The 19429-nt window shown below is 33.3% G+C and overlaps 2 protein-coding genes and 1 pseudogene across 2 annotated transcripts; 1 reads left to right on the top strand and 2 right to left on the bottom strand.

Annotated features, from left to right (window-relative positions):
* The first annotated feature begins 3429 nt into the window (after positions 1–3429).
* Positions 3430–6193, top strand: LOC140968314 (probable indole-3-pyruvate monooxygenase YUCCA4). Its single transcript, XM_073429238.1, has 4 exons — positions 3430–4388; positions 4477–4725; positions 4838–4960; positions 5942–6193. Exons 1-4 carry the CDS (start codon positions 3750–3752, stop codon positions 6113–6115), a joined length of 1185 nt encoding a protein of 394 aa, XP_073285339.1. The 5' UTR covers positions 3430–3749; the 3' UTR covers positions 6116–6193.
* Positions 6194–12075: 5882 nt separating this feature from the next.
* On the bottom strand, positions 12076–14357 carry LOC140968315 (gibberellin 3-beta-dioxygenase 1-like; annotated as a pseudogene).
* Positions 14358–15793: 1436 nt separating this feature from the next.
* Positions 15794–19429, bottom strand: LOC140968287 (serine/threonine protein phosphatase 2A 57 kDa regulatory subunit B' kappa isoform-like). Its single transcript, XM_073429198.1, has 2 exons — positions 17421–19429; positions 15794–16335 (listed from the first exon to the last, which is right to left on the bottom strand). The coding sequence occupies exons 1-2, from the start codon at positions 18555–18557 to the stop codon at positions 16000–16002; spliced, it is 1473 nt and encodes a 490-aa protein (XP_073285299.1). The 5' UTR covers positions 18558–19429; the 3' UTR covers positions 15794–15999.

Genomic DNA, 19429 nt, shown 5'->3' with positions numbered 1-19429 from the left:
GTGTTCAGTGTTGTAACACATTAACACAACATACAGCGGAATAATATCATTTATCACACAATTAAACTTTAATAAATAAAATAAGACATATTTAATCATGCACAAGTGTGCTTGTGCGATGCCTCAGAACAAAATATTCACTAGAAAATTTTGCCATTTTACAAAATCATTGCTAGTGAATAAAGAAAAACTAACTTTTTTTAACGAAATGAGGGATCAAAGTGCATCTAAAACAGTCATCAAAGCAAATAACCAAACTACATATATAACGTTTGTGAAGCCGAAATTATGTTTGATTAATAACACACTAATTAACACTACAATTAGGTGTTGCGCATGTGTGTCTTAACATTCTATGCCAACATAATAATACGCCTTGACTTGATCACTTGATCTTTTCGAAGTAAATTATCGAGTGCTTGTTCTCCTATGTCGTCTATATTCATCAATTAATCTAAGCATTTATTTTCGATTATTTATAATAGTTTTTGTCCTAAAATTTATTTTTTGAATAGAATTTTACAAGGTACGGAAATAAGAGTTTCATTAGAAAATAAATATTTTCAAATAAATATATCATATCTAAAGTTTATCAAATATCTCAATAATTAAAAGACAAAATTACATAATTTAATATGAAAAATATTACAGAGATTATATGTAGTTAAAGAATAAATTATTTTAATAATATGACAAAAAAATGTACTAATTACTGTACCAAAATGTTATTTGTCCCGTGAAGTCGAGAAGAAAATACCTCGAGAAACAGGGAGAACAGAGTTTCCTTCACCTTCACGCCTCAACTCCTCATCAAAGCTCTATTTTGCCCTACTTCGACACATTTCACCTCGGCCCTATTCATTTTCTCGCATCCTACTCTTCTAATACTGCTTCCTACTCCCCCGGGCCTTGCAGTAGCACCATGCCTGGTTGACAAATTCAACGATAGCTCCGCCCAACCATCTGTTATCATCCCCTTCGTCAACGGGTTGAAAGCTCCACAGTTTCTCACTCCGCAACAAATCGTAGCTGAATTTTTAAAATTTTATTTTGACATTCAAAATATTTTTTAGACAATCGTATGCTTTAAATTAAATAAACATTATAGGATGTTTAGTATATATTTTTAGTGAACAATTTTCACTTGGCTCCAACTACTCCGGTATTAGCAGATGTAGTTCTTGTGGTAAATATCTATAAACTTTTTTTAAGAACTCCTTTCTTCGATCTCTTAATCCGATCCACGATTGGAATATTTGTATATAGTAATTCAGACTTCAAAATTTTAGGGGTTGTGGAGCACTTTTCGGCCCTCATTACAGAGACAGAGAATAACATGAAATCATGAGATGATATTACTTACATATATAGGAGATTTTCTTGTTTCGGTTGTTCCAACCAGATGGATCAAGCAAGAAGCAGATGAAAATATACAGGCAAGNTATTTATGAGCCGCCTGCATCTGAAAATTATAGATCTCATAAATTTATATTCTAAAATAAAATTTATGAGCAAACAAATTAAAGAAAATTATTTGATTCGTATTAGAAATTATCGTATTTGAGCTGATAATGAAAATCTATGAACAATTTCTAAATGGCATCTGTAAATGGATCACATCGTTATATTTACAGTTATAATGAAAAAATAGGAAGAAAAACTTAAGGTAGCGAAAGAGATTAAATTTATTATATCTCGATTCTTTTTTCCTATAAAATAAACCATTCAGCGAAGCACACTCGTATGACAATAAATTCTTGTTTGTTAAAATGATTTTATATATATTTAATGACATATGTATGTAAAGCTTTAAATTGCAGTTTAAGTAAAAATAAGAGTTGGATTCTTCAACTAATTTATTTTTTTTAAAAACAAGCTATAAGTTAGATTTATCTATTACAAGGCCATCTCCGATCCATATCCTCTCTTTTTTATCTTCTATCCTTCAAAATAGAGATTCATGATCTCTATTTTCAAAAACTTTCTCCAACTCATATCATCTAAATATTATCAAATACTCTATTTATTTAATTTATTTCATTTTCAATCTTATCCTCTAAATATTATCAAATACTCTATTTCTTTAATTTATTTCATTTTCAACCCATATCTTCTAAATATTACCAAATACTTTCTTTTTTTAATTTATTTCATTTTCGAATACACATACACACACACATAATTAATTAATTTCATAATATATTATTTAACTAAACTTAATTAATTCGCTAAACATGACACAACTACATGTGTATTCGACTTGATCAACAAAACTGAAGCTTTATCTTGATCGACAAAAACAAGATACCAAAACATGTCGACCAAGCAACCAAAGCACGACCAAATCTGTTTTGGTCGACCTAAGTGTGGGTGTGTGAGTCGACCAAGTTTGTGTGTTGGTCGATCTTTTCTTCTTCAAGCCACCAGTCGATCGAGAACAGTAATATTTTTTCAATTTTTTTTTCCAAAAAGACTATATTGTAATTTTTAAAATATCTATTTTGTAATTATTTCTCACTCTTTTTCCATCCTTTATATGAACAGTGATACTCCATAAATAGAGGATCACTGTTGTATGCTCTAAAATAGAGGAAACAAATAGAGCACGGTTGGAGAAGATTTCATCCTCCATAATGGAGGAATCCTCCATTATGGAGTATGGTTGGAGATGCCCTAAGTCAACATATAATTTTTTTTTATAGATAATAGAGTGCATTAGAATCGATTCTGTGTTATTACATAAGTAAAGGGCGTTTCAGAAGGAAAAAAGTCAAAATTTGAAAATTAGATCTTCCAATCAGCATGAAATAAAGCAATACAACGTGGGTTTTTTTTTTTATATAGAAGATTTTTATTCCTATGATTTTTTTATATACATTGGAAAATATTTTAAGATATAAAATTGAAATTAAATAAAATAGATAACCAAAATCACAAAAAGATAAATATTTGATATAAAATTTTTGAGATCAGAATGAAACTTTTATTATTCAAAAGAGTATAAGCACACTCATAAACACATTAATTATTATAATATAAAAAACATCGTAATAATTTTATCGTATTTGACACTTATCTAACCCAACTTTGCGATTTTAAATTAGTATCATGGAATTACAAATGTATCCATTGAATAGAAAAATGTGAATCCAAACTGAGCTAGCGAGCTGGTGGAGCTTGAATTTTTAATTTTGATCCCGGTGAGTTCAACTCAGTGTTTCCTTGAGGCCTCGAGCTGCAGCTAGAATTTGAAACCACTAATAATAAAAGTTCAAATACACTACTCTTTTACCATCCCCACCTCTTAAAAATTTCACAAAGGGTAATTCTAAGTAAAACGCATACATGTGTTGTGTACATGTACATGTACATGTATGTATATATATGTGTGTGTGTGTCTACCTTCTTACCACTTTTCTGTAACTCAGACCTGCAGCCATAAAGTTGAGAAGAAAATGCCTTGAGATACACATAAAACAGAGTTTCCTTCACCTTCACGCCTCAACTTCCCATCAGAGTTCTATTTCACCCTATTTCGACTCATTTGAATAGAAAAAACATGCATATAAATTGAAAAAAACTAGTGTTTTCACCTCTGTTCTATTCATTTTCTCGCGTCCTACTCTTCGAAAGTTGCTTCTTCTTCAGGTGAAACAACAGAAGCTTCACCCTCGGTAATATAAACCGCGTTCTCTTGCCTGCCAATTCATTTCTTGAACTCTCCACCATTTCTTGGCTCATTTTTCTAAATGGGTGCCTGTAAAAAAGATGATGGAAACTGTAAAACGAACAGTTTGTTCTCCACCGGGCCTATAATCGTAGGCGCAGGGCCCTCGGGCCTTGCAGTGGCAGCATGCCTTCAAGAAAATGGCGTTTCTTCTGTAATTCTCGAGAGAACCGATTGCATAGCCTCTTTATGGCAAAAAAGAACCTACGATCGCCTCAAACTCCATCTGCCCAAGCAATTTTGCCAACTTCCATTACTTAGTTTCCCTGAAATTTTCCCCAAGTACACCACTAAACATCAGTTCATTTCATACATGGAGTCTTACGCGAAACACTTCAACATCGAGCCAAGATTTAACCAGTCTGTTTCCAGAGCCGAATTTGATTCTGTTACTGGATTCTGGAGTGTTCAAACTCAAGATTTCCAATACTTCTCGAAGTGGCTGGTTGTAGCCACTGGTGAAAATGCCGAACCCTTTACACCCGAAATTCAAGGGATGGATAAATTCCGAGGGCCCGTCATGCATACCAGTGTCTATAAATCGGGCTCTGAGTTTCAGAATCAAAGAGTTTTGGTTGTGGGCTGTGGAAATTCTGGTATGGAAGTTAGCTTAGATCTCTGTAGGCATAATGCAATCCCTCACATGGTGGTTAGAAACTCTGTAAGTAACATTTACTATATTTAAAATAATCCCATTATCCCTTTTGTCATAAAATTTGACAAAACTACTATATTTTTTGATGATTCAGGTCCATATTTTGCCAAGAGAAATGTTTGGGATTTCAACATTCACAATAGCAATGGCACTTCTGAAATTTCTGCCATTAAAACTTGTTGACAAGTTCCTCTTGCTGGTGGCTAACTTCACCTTAGGCAACACTGATAAATTAAATCTCCGGCGGCCGAAAACCGGCCCACTCGAGCTTAAAAACGCCACTGGGAAGACACCTGTACTCGACGTTGGAGCCCTTGCTCAGATTAAATCCTGTAAAATTACGGTAAATTACACAAAATTAATAGACACGTGAATAAATAATGATCAGTAGCATGCGCATCGCTTAATATTTGACTACATATCGAATCTTTTTTTTGCAAATTTTAATGTTGCAGGTGATGGAAGGAGTGAAGGAGATAACACAGGACGGGGCAAGATTCGTGGATGGCCAAGAGAAGGAATTTGATTCAATAATCTTGGCAACTGGGTATAGGAGCAATGTGCCCTGTTGGCTCGAGGTATGTAATATTTAATTAAAATAAAAATGACAATACGTTTTTTGAATATGATGATATAAACGAACTGTTTGGTTTGCATATTTGTGGGATTATTATTCATACTCGTCGTTATATTTTTTTGCGACGCTAATTATGTTAAATCGAATTCAAAATATGAGAAATAAATATATTTGGGAAAATGGGCAGTTTTATTTAATTTTTTTCGACGTGACATTGATTAAATACTACCGTGTATAATGTCAAATCAATAATCTCGTTAAAAAATGACTATATTGTTAAAATGTAAAAATATAAAACTAGATTGAAATTTGATAATATAAATTAAAAAAGATCATAAATATAATTTTTCCTAAATATGTTTACATTGAAGCTAGTAAAGGAGAAATTGTTGGGACGGCTGGACTTCATTTGAAATGGTATTAAAGACAATATTACATGTTTTTTTTTTGGGTTCTCGTTCAGAATTCACAGTCATATATCGTTTTCTGCCTCACTGAAGATACTAACTGTTGCACAAAAGAGAAAATCTGATGGCTTTTGTTTGGATCATTTTTCCCTTCTGCTCAAAAAATATTTTCTTTGGGATTTATTGCATGTTGTGTTGTTGTCATCACAAAATGCATGTTACGAGCTGCGTCTTACATGAGGCGTCGATCCCTAGAAACTGTTATTTTTGTTCTTTTCTGAGGAATTTGTTGTATTCATCACTGGACAGATTAAGCAGACAAAAATTTATTCAGACTTAATGATTTAATATCTCTTTTTCTTTTCAAAAGATTATTGGTGTTAATCGTCCAACTATTCTCACTTGGAATGACTTGTAATACATATGTTAATATATGCGAAGTTGTATGATCTAAAGATGATAAATTATAAAACAATTTAGATAGTCAAAATGTTGGTGATTGGGACTAAAATCTTGAATTTTCTTGTTTCCTAAAATGGGTAAATATGTTGTAATAATTTAATGAGGGCATGCAGGGGACAGATTTTTTCACACAAGATGGAATTCCAAAATCACCTTTCCCAAATGGTTGGAAAGGGGAGAATGGGTTGTATGCGGTAGGGTTCACCAGAAGAGGCCTCCTCGGTATTTCATCAGATGCAGTCAACATTGCTACGGATATAACTGACCAATGGAGGATAAAAGCTTAGCGCATCTTTGCCCATATAATTATTTGAAAAAATAAATACTGAAATAACTTTCATTTAAAATGTGGAGGGGGAGGAAAAAATTTTGGGGGAGGACATGCAATATTGTCGAGTGTGTTTCGGATTTCTCTATAAAATATATAAAGAGGGTGAGTTGTAAATTATTGTTTTATGGGCATGTTTGTGATTACAACTTATGTTGGAGAATTTTAATGCAAAATAAGTTCGAATGTATCACAATTCTTCCCTTGATTTGGGTTCTAAATTTGTTGCATATATTAACATATACGATAAGATTTTCTATATATTTTTTTCCCTTACGTGATGACATCCAAAATGGACAAAATAGAAAATGACATCCCCGGATCACTACAGACTAATTAATGGTATTATATATTAAATCAAATCACGAAATATATCGACCAAAAAAAGAAAAAAAGGGGTCAGAAGCAAGCGTGTACCCAAAATGTGCATCATGGATTCTCCTCTCTGATCGATGGAAAGGTGTCACGTTAGCTGATTATATTATTGAGACAATGATGGGCCTCTGCCACTNTTTTTGAATTTTTTAATATGATTAAAAAAATTGTTGGAAATAGCTAAAATATTAATTGATAAGAGTAAATTGAAAAAATAACAATAAATATAGAATCACATGAATACTTGAATCAAGAAACATGGCTTAAAAATTGAGTAGCATGCATATCCAAAATGTATAATATTGGAAAAATGAAGCAAGGCAAGTGGAGCGAGGCATGCATTGAATTCCTCAATTCCATTGTGACATTACACGCTTCTCCCAAAATACCAAAAGCACGCGTTACGGGGAACCTACGTCATTCATTTACAATACATTTCTAATTCTGACACTAGCTACTGCTACGACTCTACCCTATCTACGTACTACTGCTTCGGCAGCAGCAGCTTGCATGCCGCCACAACTCGGATATTATCTTACATGGCTTTTCGTATACTCTTAGTTGTTTTAATTAATGAAAAACCACCCACTGCATGCCACCATATTTGAGAAGGTTTATCCAATAATTGTAAAGAGATCATCAAGCTTTACAATAGACCGAACGAAGTGTTAGTAATTGAATGGATTTGCAACAAATTAATATAATATAAATTAGTATCCATTTCTTTAAAATTATATTTCCAATGTGGATTTCCATGTAAATATCACCTCCCGTCAAAACGTCCCTCCGTATTTGACTGACACCATCGATCCACCCACTCACTCGTCCTTCTTTTTCCTCGTTGCTTTTATATGGATACGAGGTGCAACTCAAACAAAGTAACTAGCTAATATACATTTAATTTGAATATCGATTCAAGAATTAGTGGAGGATGTATAATATATTGGTAAACCATTACCAGANATAAAATTTTGGTCTCTATAATATCAAATTTTGGTTTTAATCCTCTTTTTATTTTCCTATCGTAATTTAGTTCTTTTTTTATGTGGTGTTGAGATAACATGACATGATATTGATGTATGTAGTTCTACATCAACATTTTAATTAAAAAAATAGGACTAAAACTTAAATTTAATACCATAAAAAACCAAATAATAACAAAAGTAAACATGTAATACTAAAAATGCCGTTTCCCGGTATTATTTTACCAAGTTTAAGTTTGGATGTTTCAATCTCGACTTTGACTATACGGCTACGTTTGGTTGAAAGGATAAAATAAACTAATGATTAGTATGTAAATGATAAAAAAATGATTGTGATAGAAATGTAATATATGATGTAAAATAGTATTATGTTTGATATGATTTTTAAGTATGAGATAATTTTGAATTTTTTGATGAAATGGCGAAATTGCCCTTTTCTTTACTTCGGCGACGGCCGGCGATGGCCCGGCAACGGAGGTGGTCTGACGGTCGGCGGCAGGCAGGCGGTCCGACGGTCAGCCGGAAGCGGCAGCTGGCGGTGGTTGGTCGGATTTCGGCGGCGGCGGCCTGCTGGAATCGGCTGTGGCGGTCGGCCGGAAGAGGAGGCGGTGGTCGGCGGTGGTCGGTGGAAGGAAGTAGTTGTGAGTTTGGATTTAGGAGAATGATAAAATTGAAAAAATAGGATGGATTAAGAGTGTGATAAAGAATCCTAGGAGGTGAGGAGATATTATTTTAATCTACCTAATATAACCTAATCATTCATAGGAGAGATTGACTTGGTTAAATAAAAAACGTACCAAACGAGTGATTAAGTGGGTTAAAAAAAAATAATCCCACCTAATCAAAACAACCAAACACTGCCTACATCTAAGCAAGTGGTGTGAGGTTTAAATCTATTTTTATTTCTTTTGTTTATTTGTTTGTTCTTTAAAACGATTACAAGGATAACATCAGTGGCGCTTATATGTAGTTCTAGAAAATATTGTATCTAAATGATATGATATAATTCAAAATTTTTAAATCTCACAAATATTCAAATATTACATGTCGATAACCCGGCTATTTTAGACATTTTTTTTACTTTTCAACAATATTTCACATGCTCTTTATTTCAATCCCGAATGATTGCTATATTCCTTTTTTTTAAAAAAAATAAAAATAAAAATAAAATTTGCTAGTTAATTTAAGAGATGATTATAGTTCAAATCGAAGATTGAAGCTAATATAGGATTGGGTAGCTAGTTAGATGGAAGATATAATTAAAATGCCACGCATGCATTTAGGTTAGGGAGTACACAAGTATAGATTGTCATGACATGGCATGCATTGGTACTAATCAAAATCAGTGCCATGCATGCCATTTTGCCATGCATGCAACATCCACCCGGCTCATCCACAGAAAAAAAATCAGATTTGGTGTCATTTTTATTTTATTTATTTATTTCATCCAATGGCATAATCCTACCAATTTTTGTTAAAATAATTTTTAACCCCTCTCATATCATCAAATAATTTAAAAAACCAAAAGGGGGTTTAAATTGAAATTTCAAATAAATGATTCCAATTTACGAATAAGTTAATTGATTCTATATGTATAATTGAAATCCGTTTTGTGGGTTCAATCATGAAAATGAGGTCCACTTCTGAAGTTCAGTGGAATGTAGCTTTTGAATTAAGGTGCAAATTGGACTGATTCAAAGGTGGTGTGCTTCGGCATTTCTGTGTCATTTGGACGAGAGACAACTCCTACAATGGTCACCCACATGCCTTTCAACCTTTGCCATCTTATCTTATAACAATAATAATAATAATAATAATAATAATAATGTAAAGAAAAAATGATTTTTTTTTTGTGTCTATTTTCATTGGTACGTTAATATTTTTCAGTGTTACATCAATAATTATATTAAAATTATCATAGTATACTCAAACCAACTTTAAAAACTTAGTGCATACAAACTCTAAATTGAACAAGTTAATAGTCCAAAATATTATTTTCCCTAACTTATATATGTGATCATAATTTGTTTAGACATAGAAACTGCATAATTAAATAATTACTTCGATTTTATTAAATTTCTTAAAACATGCATGTATTCATCCTTTTGAATCGATTGGTAATCAAGGACATGCTATATTTTTGTGAAGAATGACGTGAAATTATGATTGATTGTCGCCAATTCTCTATTTTTAACGCGTTAAATATCTATGATTTTCCATTTTTTTCTTTCATATTTTTCGATAGATGATAATTTCATGCCCGGAATTAAGTCAATTGGACCACGGCTCCTTTCAAATCGAATGGAAAAACTGTTTTTCGATTTCCATACGATTTCAAATTTGCTTCCAAATTCAAAACTAAGACGGACAACTTTATATTTAATTTGGATTTTAGAAAACAAATACAGAAGAACCATGCGAAACTGTCATCTAAGTGTCAAATTTATTTTTAAGTTTCTAAAGTATACATAAAATTTCATTTATAAAGCTTAAATTACTTGATATGTATACATTAAATTTAACCCATATTTTAATTTATTTTAAAATGAAATGAAATATTCTTAATAATTTATGTTATAATCGTCAAATAATAAAAAAAAATTACTTTTATTTTTGATATGTTGTGTCCACATGACTATTATATATATATATACTAAGTGAATATAGAAATAAGCACGATTGATAAAGAATATATCAAAATTATATATATAATTTTAAAACATGTGATCTGGCAAAAAGTAAAGAAACAAGATATAGAGAACAAACACCAGCATATCTAGTTTATTGGGTATATATATATACATATATATATATCAACACTTTGACAAAAAAAAAAGCTATGAACCAAAACATAACCCAACTTACATCACTAAAATTCAAATTTAATAAATACTTGCATTACCAAAATGCAAAATTTTAAAAAAAATTAGAAGATAATTTTACTATTTTTTTTTTTTGGGTTAGTTATATATATGTGTGTTGTCAAAACATGCAAATCCATCACCGGTCAAAAAATACCTTTGACTATTTAAAATTTGATTTGTAGCGTCGTCTCATTATTCTTAATAAAACCAAATACTGACGCATTTCGATGTTGAATATTGTAGTTAATAATAATGTTGTGATCCATCTTTTTATCAATAACAATTATTTTTGTAAAAGGATCCGAATCACGGAATCAGAATCTCCATTAATATATATAATCTGTATATGCCTGAGGATCGAATTTTGTAATTAATTAAGAAGATTATTTGCTAATTGATTTGGATTAACAGTAACACACAAACACAATATTGACTTAATTATTGACCTTGCACAACATAAAATTTTATATTTAAAAAAATTTTCCGATATTTTCATTTTGAATAATTAATCAGATACAGATGGAAAATTTCCATTAAAAGTGGTCACGCATATGGAAAAATTTTCTTGGATTTTTTAAAATGTCCCAAAGAGAATGAGACGTGACCGACCACTCGACTCAATTTCAGTACGCAGCCACTCACATTTATTTGTAATATGTTTTTATGGATATTAATCATTACCGCCTTAATTAGCCAAACATGATCAAACGTAATTGTCACCAAAAAAATTATATAAAAAATTAAATTTTTTTTCATTTCATGTTATATAAAAATTTAAAAAATAAAATCTTATTGTGATTAATTTCTTTAATTTGATATACTATGTTACAAGACAATCAAGCATGCATTTGTGTGTGACACTTGACTTCGTTCAATGGTGCGTGCGTGTGTTTATTGAACATGTTCTCTTTACAATAATCATACATGTAATAGTACTTTAAATTTGTCTATTTCGTATTTTAGTTATCTAATTTAGATTATGTTTTTATTTTTGGTTTTTTTTCTATAGAGTGCTGACGTGTGACGTCAAATATATCAGTATTTCTCGATAACATATCAGTATTTCTAACATCAAGTCAACATTTCGAAAAAAAAGATCAAAAGCTAAAACATAACCTAACTTAAATGATCAAAACTCAAATTTAAATATTTATAAGACTAGAACACAAAATTGACAAATTTAGAAAATTCGTTTTGATTATTTTCGCCTAATAATATATAAAGGCTCAAAATCCTCGGCAGACAAAGCCTTATTGATTAATTAATTAATTAATTAATGCATTAGCAAGCTTAGCTTGTCACTATGCATGTCTTTATGCCTGTCTCTACGTGATTCAACATGCTTTTAAATAAACATATTCGATTTTGTATGTGTGCCAATATATGGTACTAATTAATTAATTATTATTGTTATTTAAATTACTGTTATTATTATTATTATTATTTAATGTCTCTCTTTGCATCTATTCGTTGATAGCTAGCTTACTGAATGAATATTAGAAGTGAGAAATTATTTTCATCGTTTATCTATTTTAGCAGTGAGTTTGCGTTTGCAGTCTTTCTAAAAGGAAAACTACCCTAATGTTTCAGATTATATAATTGATTTTACATTCTTTATTTTAATAATTATAACTTCACATTATCTCCCATAAAAACACCATTATTTATCATACAATCACCTCAGCTCATTCGGAAATAAAAATATATTGTCTCCCCAAAATATTTGTCTTTTCAAGCTGGCAATTCAAGAATTCTAGACCTAGTCCAACGATGATCAAAATGAACGCATCTACCCTGTTTTAAGCAACGGAATTGCCTTCTCAAGATGCTTGTTCTTGATGCTGAGATACTCTTTAACCGTCACTGAACGATACCGGGGAGAACCGAGGCTCGACAGAGGAGCAACCACAGAATCACCTTGAGGGCCGTAGAAGAAGGCCATCGTAAACCTGTGCCTCATTTCGTTAGGAAGCACACGATGATACGCCGTCCGAAACTCTCCGTTTGACACGATGTGCAAGAGATCACCTAGATTGACGACTAGGGCTTCTGAAACTGGAGGAACTGTTATCCATCCCGAGTTTTCGCGAAAAACCTGAAGACCCTCAGTGTCATTTTGATGCAGAATTGTTAGAAGCAGGGAATCTGTGTGCGGAGCTAAGCCAATGGCTTTGTTGTGGTTGGGGCAACAAGGGTAAGAATTTAGCTGCAATGCCCCTTCAGATTTGTGGACAGAAGCTGCATAAACTAGGGTTTCTTGATCTTTTTCCTCCAAGGACTTGAGGATGAGGACCAAGATTTTGTGGGCTAATGATTTCATCTGTTTTTGATAGTCGTCCATTGCATTGCTGCAAAATAAAATTAATGTTATTTATTTATCAATAAATTTGCAAGTTTAATATCATGCTACTAGCTAGTGCTACAATGGGGGCTCGATCTAAACTGAACTTAAACTCAATTTTGATTCCATAGATCGATCGAGTTGGGTTCGATCGAATGACTCAGTTATCGTCTTAAGCCGAATTTAAGTAATGTTATCTAAAGCTCTATAGTAAGCACAACTCAGTTAATTAGGATCGTCTTCATTTTTATCCTATACATTGTGCGATACATCTAAAGAATAAGAACTTACATACTCGTTTCATCTGAGGTTAGTATTAAGATAATTGAAATTAAAAATAATTATGTTATCTATATATTTCAATTGAGTAATGCTAAAGCTACCTCCAATATATCGTATATCGATATTTATAACAATTATATCATGAGATTTTGCTATTATATCATAATATTTTGATATATTCTCATTAGATTTTAGATTGAATTTATCATGAGATTTGTTAAATGAAATTTTTGTAACATAATAATTGTTGTAAAGATTATGTTTTACACGCAGGATTACTCATTTCAAGATATTATCCCATCACATCACCAAACTTTTTATACTAAAATTAAACTTTTAGATATACATGTGTATAGGTGGCGCTGACCATGTGACTAATTGAACATGATATTATATTAATCGAACNTATAGGTGGCGCTGACCATGTGTTCAACGGTCTAATATATAATCTACCAATATTTATATAATATATATTATTTAAAATGGATTATGGATGATTTTCTCTTACGTAATTTTCAAGATTTTATAGTATTGCATATTGCAATAACTTAAGTAATAATTATATTAAAAATTGTTTCCAGCGTGAGAAGAAATGGGATTATTTTTAAAAAAATGTTTCACTTTGAGGGAAGAGTTTGATTTGGAGCGAGAATTTGAAAACAGATTTAAAATAACATTCATTTTGTGTGAATCTTGGATCCATCACGATTCATCCAAGCAATAAAATATAATTGAAATTAATCTTGGATTTTAAATAATTTATGACTTCAAATTTCTCGATCCAAGCGCATGTGATAAGGATTTTATCATGTTATATGTAGTTATAAATAACCTAGCTATATATGCATGGGCTTACCAAAATTCTTCATAGTCCTGAGGCCAAAGTACTTTAGCATGCTCGACCGCAGAACCCATAATGGTGAAGCCCTCATGCCACATTAACTTGGAGAAGAAGGAGAAATCCGAGCCAGCCCATACCCGGTGGCTCCACCTGGAGAACGCAACGCCTTCAGTTTCTGCTCAGCTGGGAGAGCAAACAACCGGCGAACATGTGAGTCGGCATCACCGACCAAACTCGAGGGCACCCCATGGTTGATCACTTGGAACATTCCCCATTTTCGGCATGCATCGCCCACTAGCTCCAAAGCATTTGGAGCCGCCAGGTCTACAATGGGCACGTTTGATTCGTCCATATGTGACTGACATATACGTTTCCCCGATAAAAGATCGACGGTTCGGTCCACACATGTGAGTCAGGTAGGTCGTGGATCGAGTCGAAATCGAGAGGGACTGTGTGTTTAAGTCGGAGAGGAGTGTCCTCATAGGCTTCTGAAAGAGTTGTCGCCATTAAGGATTTTTGTGGTGGTACTATGTTTGATTGAGAAATGAGAAATGAGCTTATATATATGATATACGTTTTGGACTTACCAAAGGTTAGGTGAGATACAGAAAATATATATTAGGAAAGTTTTATACGTCGCTGGACGGCTTTATGGACCGAGTGCTGTCTTTAAGTAAGTACTGATTTTGGAATTTATATATCCACACACACACACACACACACTTGTGTGGATGGTTCTGCACAACTGTTGGTGTTCATGCACTAAGATGCCCCATTAAATAATTAATTAACAAATTATTTAATCATTGAAATATTAAACTGTTACCTTTTTTTTTTCCCCTCTCCGTAACAAAATGTTTTCCATTATGTGCGGACATATTAGACTTCATAGTTGCCTTTAAACCTCAATCGTGTATGATCTTAAATTGATTGATTAAACAATATATTTTTGAAAAATAAGGTTTTGTTTGCATTCAATGATTTGATATAAGACGATTTATTTGAAATACATAAATTTCATATGATTGAGTTGATGAGTGAATCTAAAATTGAAGCGCGCAAAAGAATGTTTTAGGGTTGATAGGAAGTAATCTCATAGATATTGTAAGTTTAAACAGGGACGGTCTGTGATGGCTGGGTGCATCAAACGTTGGCTATAGGGTTGTTAATTCTGTTGTGTTCTACGAAGACAAAAGTGAAACAGCGTGAAAGAAAGTTTGACACTCATCCATCCATGACTTGGCTATGTATTTTTCTATTCTATTACATATATTATATATAGAAAAATACAAAAATCTTGGACTGGGCTGCTTCTTGTCTTGTTTTGTGTTAAAAAAAAAAAAAAGCAAACACAGATTGTTTGCATTCGTAGGAGACGAGAATTGGCATTTTCAAACACATTTTAAACTTGAGTAGATTGTATTTCATTTTCGAACTTTATCTTTCACACATTTCTTTAAAATTGAAGTTCGATTTAATTTTAAAACTGGCCCCTTCTTTTCTATAAAAACAATTTTTAATTCGTGTATTATTGTGTTTCTAGTTTTAGTAGGAACAGAATTTGGACTGGGTTAAGTACTTTTATGACCCAGATTCCAAGCTTGGTTCTGATATTCTGGGTTTTGATTTTTGAACAGAAAACAAATAACAATTTCCAATTCGGTTGTAAGACTACAACAAACGTTCAAAAACACATGCCTTGCTAGCTAGTGAATATCTACGTAACAATTTACACAGCCAGATTCATGTCACACAAAGCTTCATGAGAATTGATCATGCATCATCCATTCTAGTGTCATACTATTGTCCTCGGCGGACTGGTTTAGAGACAACCCAAAATGAAAAAAATCGTGCATATACACTCATTGTTCATTCATGAAATCTACCTTTCATCTCTTTTAAAAGTCAAATTACCGTCTATTAACAATAAAAAAAAGTTGAAATGCAGACATAAAGAAAAGATAGAACCTGCAAATCATTAAGGCACACATGGAAGCAGTCACAAGTCACCTTACAAAAGATACAGCTAAAGAGATACACTTCCCCTGCCTTCCGTTGGGGAAAACAACATATTTAAACAGCAACAAATCCATCACAAAATGATTCTGGGACGAACAAAGGCCAGCAAGGTCTTGTCTTAACAGGAAAAAGCGGCGGTTAATAAGTTACCAGAACAGCAGTGTTTCCTGATACTGACTGAAGACTAGCCCTGTTTTCCAAACGCTCCCAAGTTTCCTTTCGCTTTTCCATGACCAAATTCATTTTCTCTTGCTCCTCTCGGCAATTGGATATGCAAGTTAACACTAGAGCATCGTCCATTTCAGCGAGCATTTTTCTCACGTTTAAAGTCAAGTTCAAGACAGCATGGTTCCAGTGGTTTTGTGCATTGGTTTCTAGAGCTGGGAATACTATGGGCAGTATAATTTGGCGATTGTGTGCAATTAGATTGACAATTTGGTCATTGTTCCATAAAAACAGAGCCCTTTCGGCTACCTGCAATGGGACCGGAGGAAATTGAATTAAACTGGAATCAATTCATCTGTTAAAAAGCTTTAGTTCAGCGACAACATTTCACATGGCGCAGGAGATCTTGCAAGACTAAAAGAGGAAAGACAGATAAACTTTAATGTAAAAGAAATGTAATAGACGCAGAATTAAATATATATGATCGGTCAAAATAACATATCAAATGGGGCCAAAAAAAAAAAGAGGCTAAGATCCCTTGATAGTAAAACCATATGGGATTTGATAAATTCTGTTATGCATCTCCAAAAAAGAGTGCGGAGATATTGCCATTCAATATAACTAAACATCATTAAACACTATCCTTACTAATTTTTCCATGTTGAAAAAGCTATCACTGCCAACTATAAAACCCACTTCAGTCAAGAATAGCACCACCTCGAGGCTATCCGATCAAGTATAATGCCTGATGTTGGGCTGATTATTCTAGCAGCCTAATATTTTCTAACCGGAGTACCCAGTGGTCTCGAATGTTTCGCCTGCATTAAAGTTTAATCGGCCTTATCAAGACCATTTTTAATATTTCAGAAAATGTTGATCCCAGTTGCTCTCATTAGATGATCTTTAATCCCTTTTCAGGAGTTTCGCTAAAGCTTTGTTCAGACACGACTTGAAATTGCAAGATTCGGTATAACAGCCTAGGGAAATAACAGTTGTTATGGGTGTAGTGGCTCCTATGCAATTAAATGACAGTTGAAAACAAACTTTCGTCAATGACATGCATGCGTAACAATTTTTTTCAAAAAGTGATGCGTCAGGTTTTACTCAAATTTAATGCCATATCACAACCTCTTTCCGGTAGCCAACTTATGATGACCGAGGTATTAGATTATACAAAAACCAATAAAAATCTCGTATATCAATCTAATAAAGTAAATGCTTTTCCATGATCACACGCTATCTTCTTGTGGAAAAATAATAGGAACTTGACAATCCTAACAGACAATGGAAGATATTAAACTTCAATACTCCAACTAAAGAATTACACATCATTATGATATCAAATGCAACTAAAAAAGGGGTTAAGGAAAGATACTGTAGAATTGAACAGTCACCTGAAAATGGTAACTATTTATGCAGTGTCTGATTCTCTGGAACAACGGAACCATGATCGTTTGGAACTCAGCGATATTGATCAATTCGAGAATCTCCTCCAACTCACCTAAAAACATCACCTCCTTCTGGCTATTTGTAATCGGCCAATATTTCAATAGCCCATGAATCACAACGCCGGACAATTTAGGATCCTTCTCGATAAACTGAGTCACGCAATACGACAGCTGCTGAAAGTAAATCCCCAACGACTTGGGCTTGTGTAGCGGAACCAATGCTCTCCAAAGAAATATCTTATGCTCCTCTTTTAAAGGTACAGCAAATCCCGTGATAACACTCCCAAAAATCTCCAACAACTCAGCAATCCCATTATGCTTCTCTGTCTCAAATACAAATCTGTAGAACACATCGCTTATGCACTTTCTTAAAAATGGCCTGTGGACCATAAACTTCCCATAAATCCTATGCAGAATTGCCTTCAGACAGTCCCGTTCCCTGGGATCTTCCGAATCAAACATGTCGATTATTTTCAGAATAAAGGAATGATCAATATATTTCTTCGCAACTTTCACCTCGAAAGAAGTGGAAGTCACAAACTTGAGCAAGAAATCATACACTATCTGCAAGTGAGACCATGCAGGATCGAAAGTTGGCTCATCATCATTATCATTTTCACCCGCACTTTTGTTACTCAGCCGATAATTAGGTGGGAAAATACGGAACAAATTAATGGAGCACATTTTGCACAATGCTAAAATCGCAGGCTCCGAGAATTTTGGAGGGTTCTGTGATACAAAATCAAGAAGCTCGAGCAGTGTGGCTCGCTTAAGCTCCTTTTCTTGGATATTTTTGGTCGGATCAGTGAAATCAAATGTTACACAGCAAAGACTTAACTTACTAATGAAAAGATTCATTTTTTCTGAACTTGGAACATCCTTGAAGGCTTGCAACGGCTCAATTCCTGCAATAACACTGGCTGGAAAGACTGCAGCTGAAGCCCGTTTGATAGCAGGGTTGGCTGCATTGGCCCGGACCGTAACCTGACTTGGTACGTTGGGGCCTGAACTAGGGTTTCTTTGCGAATCTTGATCCGTCTTCTGGGATTTTCGAGGGAGTTTGTTAAGAATTTGCTTCCACATTCTGGGTTTTCAATTTCCTCTTTCGATTGGATAAAAGACTGAAACTTTTCTTAGAAAATCTAGACTGCAGCTTTGCTTTTAGTGTTTTCAACTCAAACTAATTTGAAGTGGAGGAGATGGATGAAAATCTAGCCCAGAGAATATTCCATAGATGTTAAAAATTGGGGATCTGGGAAAAAAAAACTTAAATCGAGAAAATCCCATAAATAAATTAACATCATAAATTGTGAGCTTCGAACAAATTTTGAACAAAGATTTCTATGAAAAAAGAAACCAACAAACCCTACAAGTCACATCAATACATCCCACACAATTTTCAGCTAGATAAAGAAAAACTCTTGCCACAACCCACCATTGAAGAAAACATAATTAACAAAATCCCCACATATTACATAAAAAAAAAAGATTTCTTCTACACACATATATGCTAACTGCACAAACTTTTCAGAGTCCAAAAGAAGGGGGGAAAGAACACAAACAGGGACAAGATTCTTGAAATAAAGATGAGAATAAGAGGGAGGGGGGGGCTACAAACACACACACACACACGCAGATTACAGGGAAAAGGTTGGATCTTCGACTACCAAGCGTTTCCAGCAGGTGGAGAGAGACATATGTGCGTATTTCTTCAATTATGATGATGAAACTTTGTCACAGATGGGTGGATTTGTTGATAAGAGAAGGATCAACTTCAATAATTTCAAATGAGTTGTTAATTGTTTGTCTCTTCACTTGCGTTGAGAAGACAGAAAAAAGAAAAGGAAAGAAAACAAATGATGATTGCACTTTTTCTGTCTGCAGATGGATTGCATGAGATTTGGCCTCTCTTTTCTTTCCTCCGAATGGTAAATTACATCTCTTCACAGCGGAAC

The sequence above is a fragment of the Primulina huaijiensis genome, unplaced genomic scaffold (genome assembly GCF_012295235.1).
Source record: "Primulina huaijiensis isolate GDHJ02 unplaced genomic scaffold, ASM1229523v2 scaffold3501, whole genome shotgun sequence".
NCBI classification, from domain to species: Eukaryota; Viridiplantae; Streptophyta; class Magnoliopsida; order Lamiales; family Gesneriaceae; genus Primulina; species Primulina huaijiensis.
Note: the sequence above shows the minus strand (reverse complement) of the source record. Positions and strands in the feature narration are given on the sequence as shown.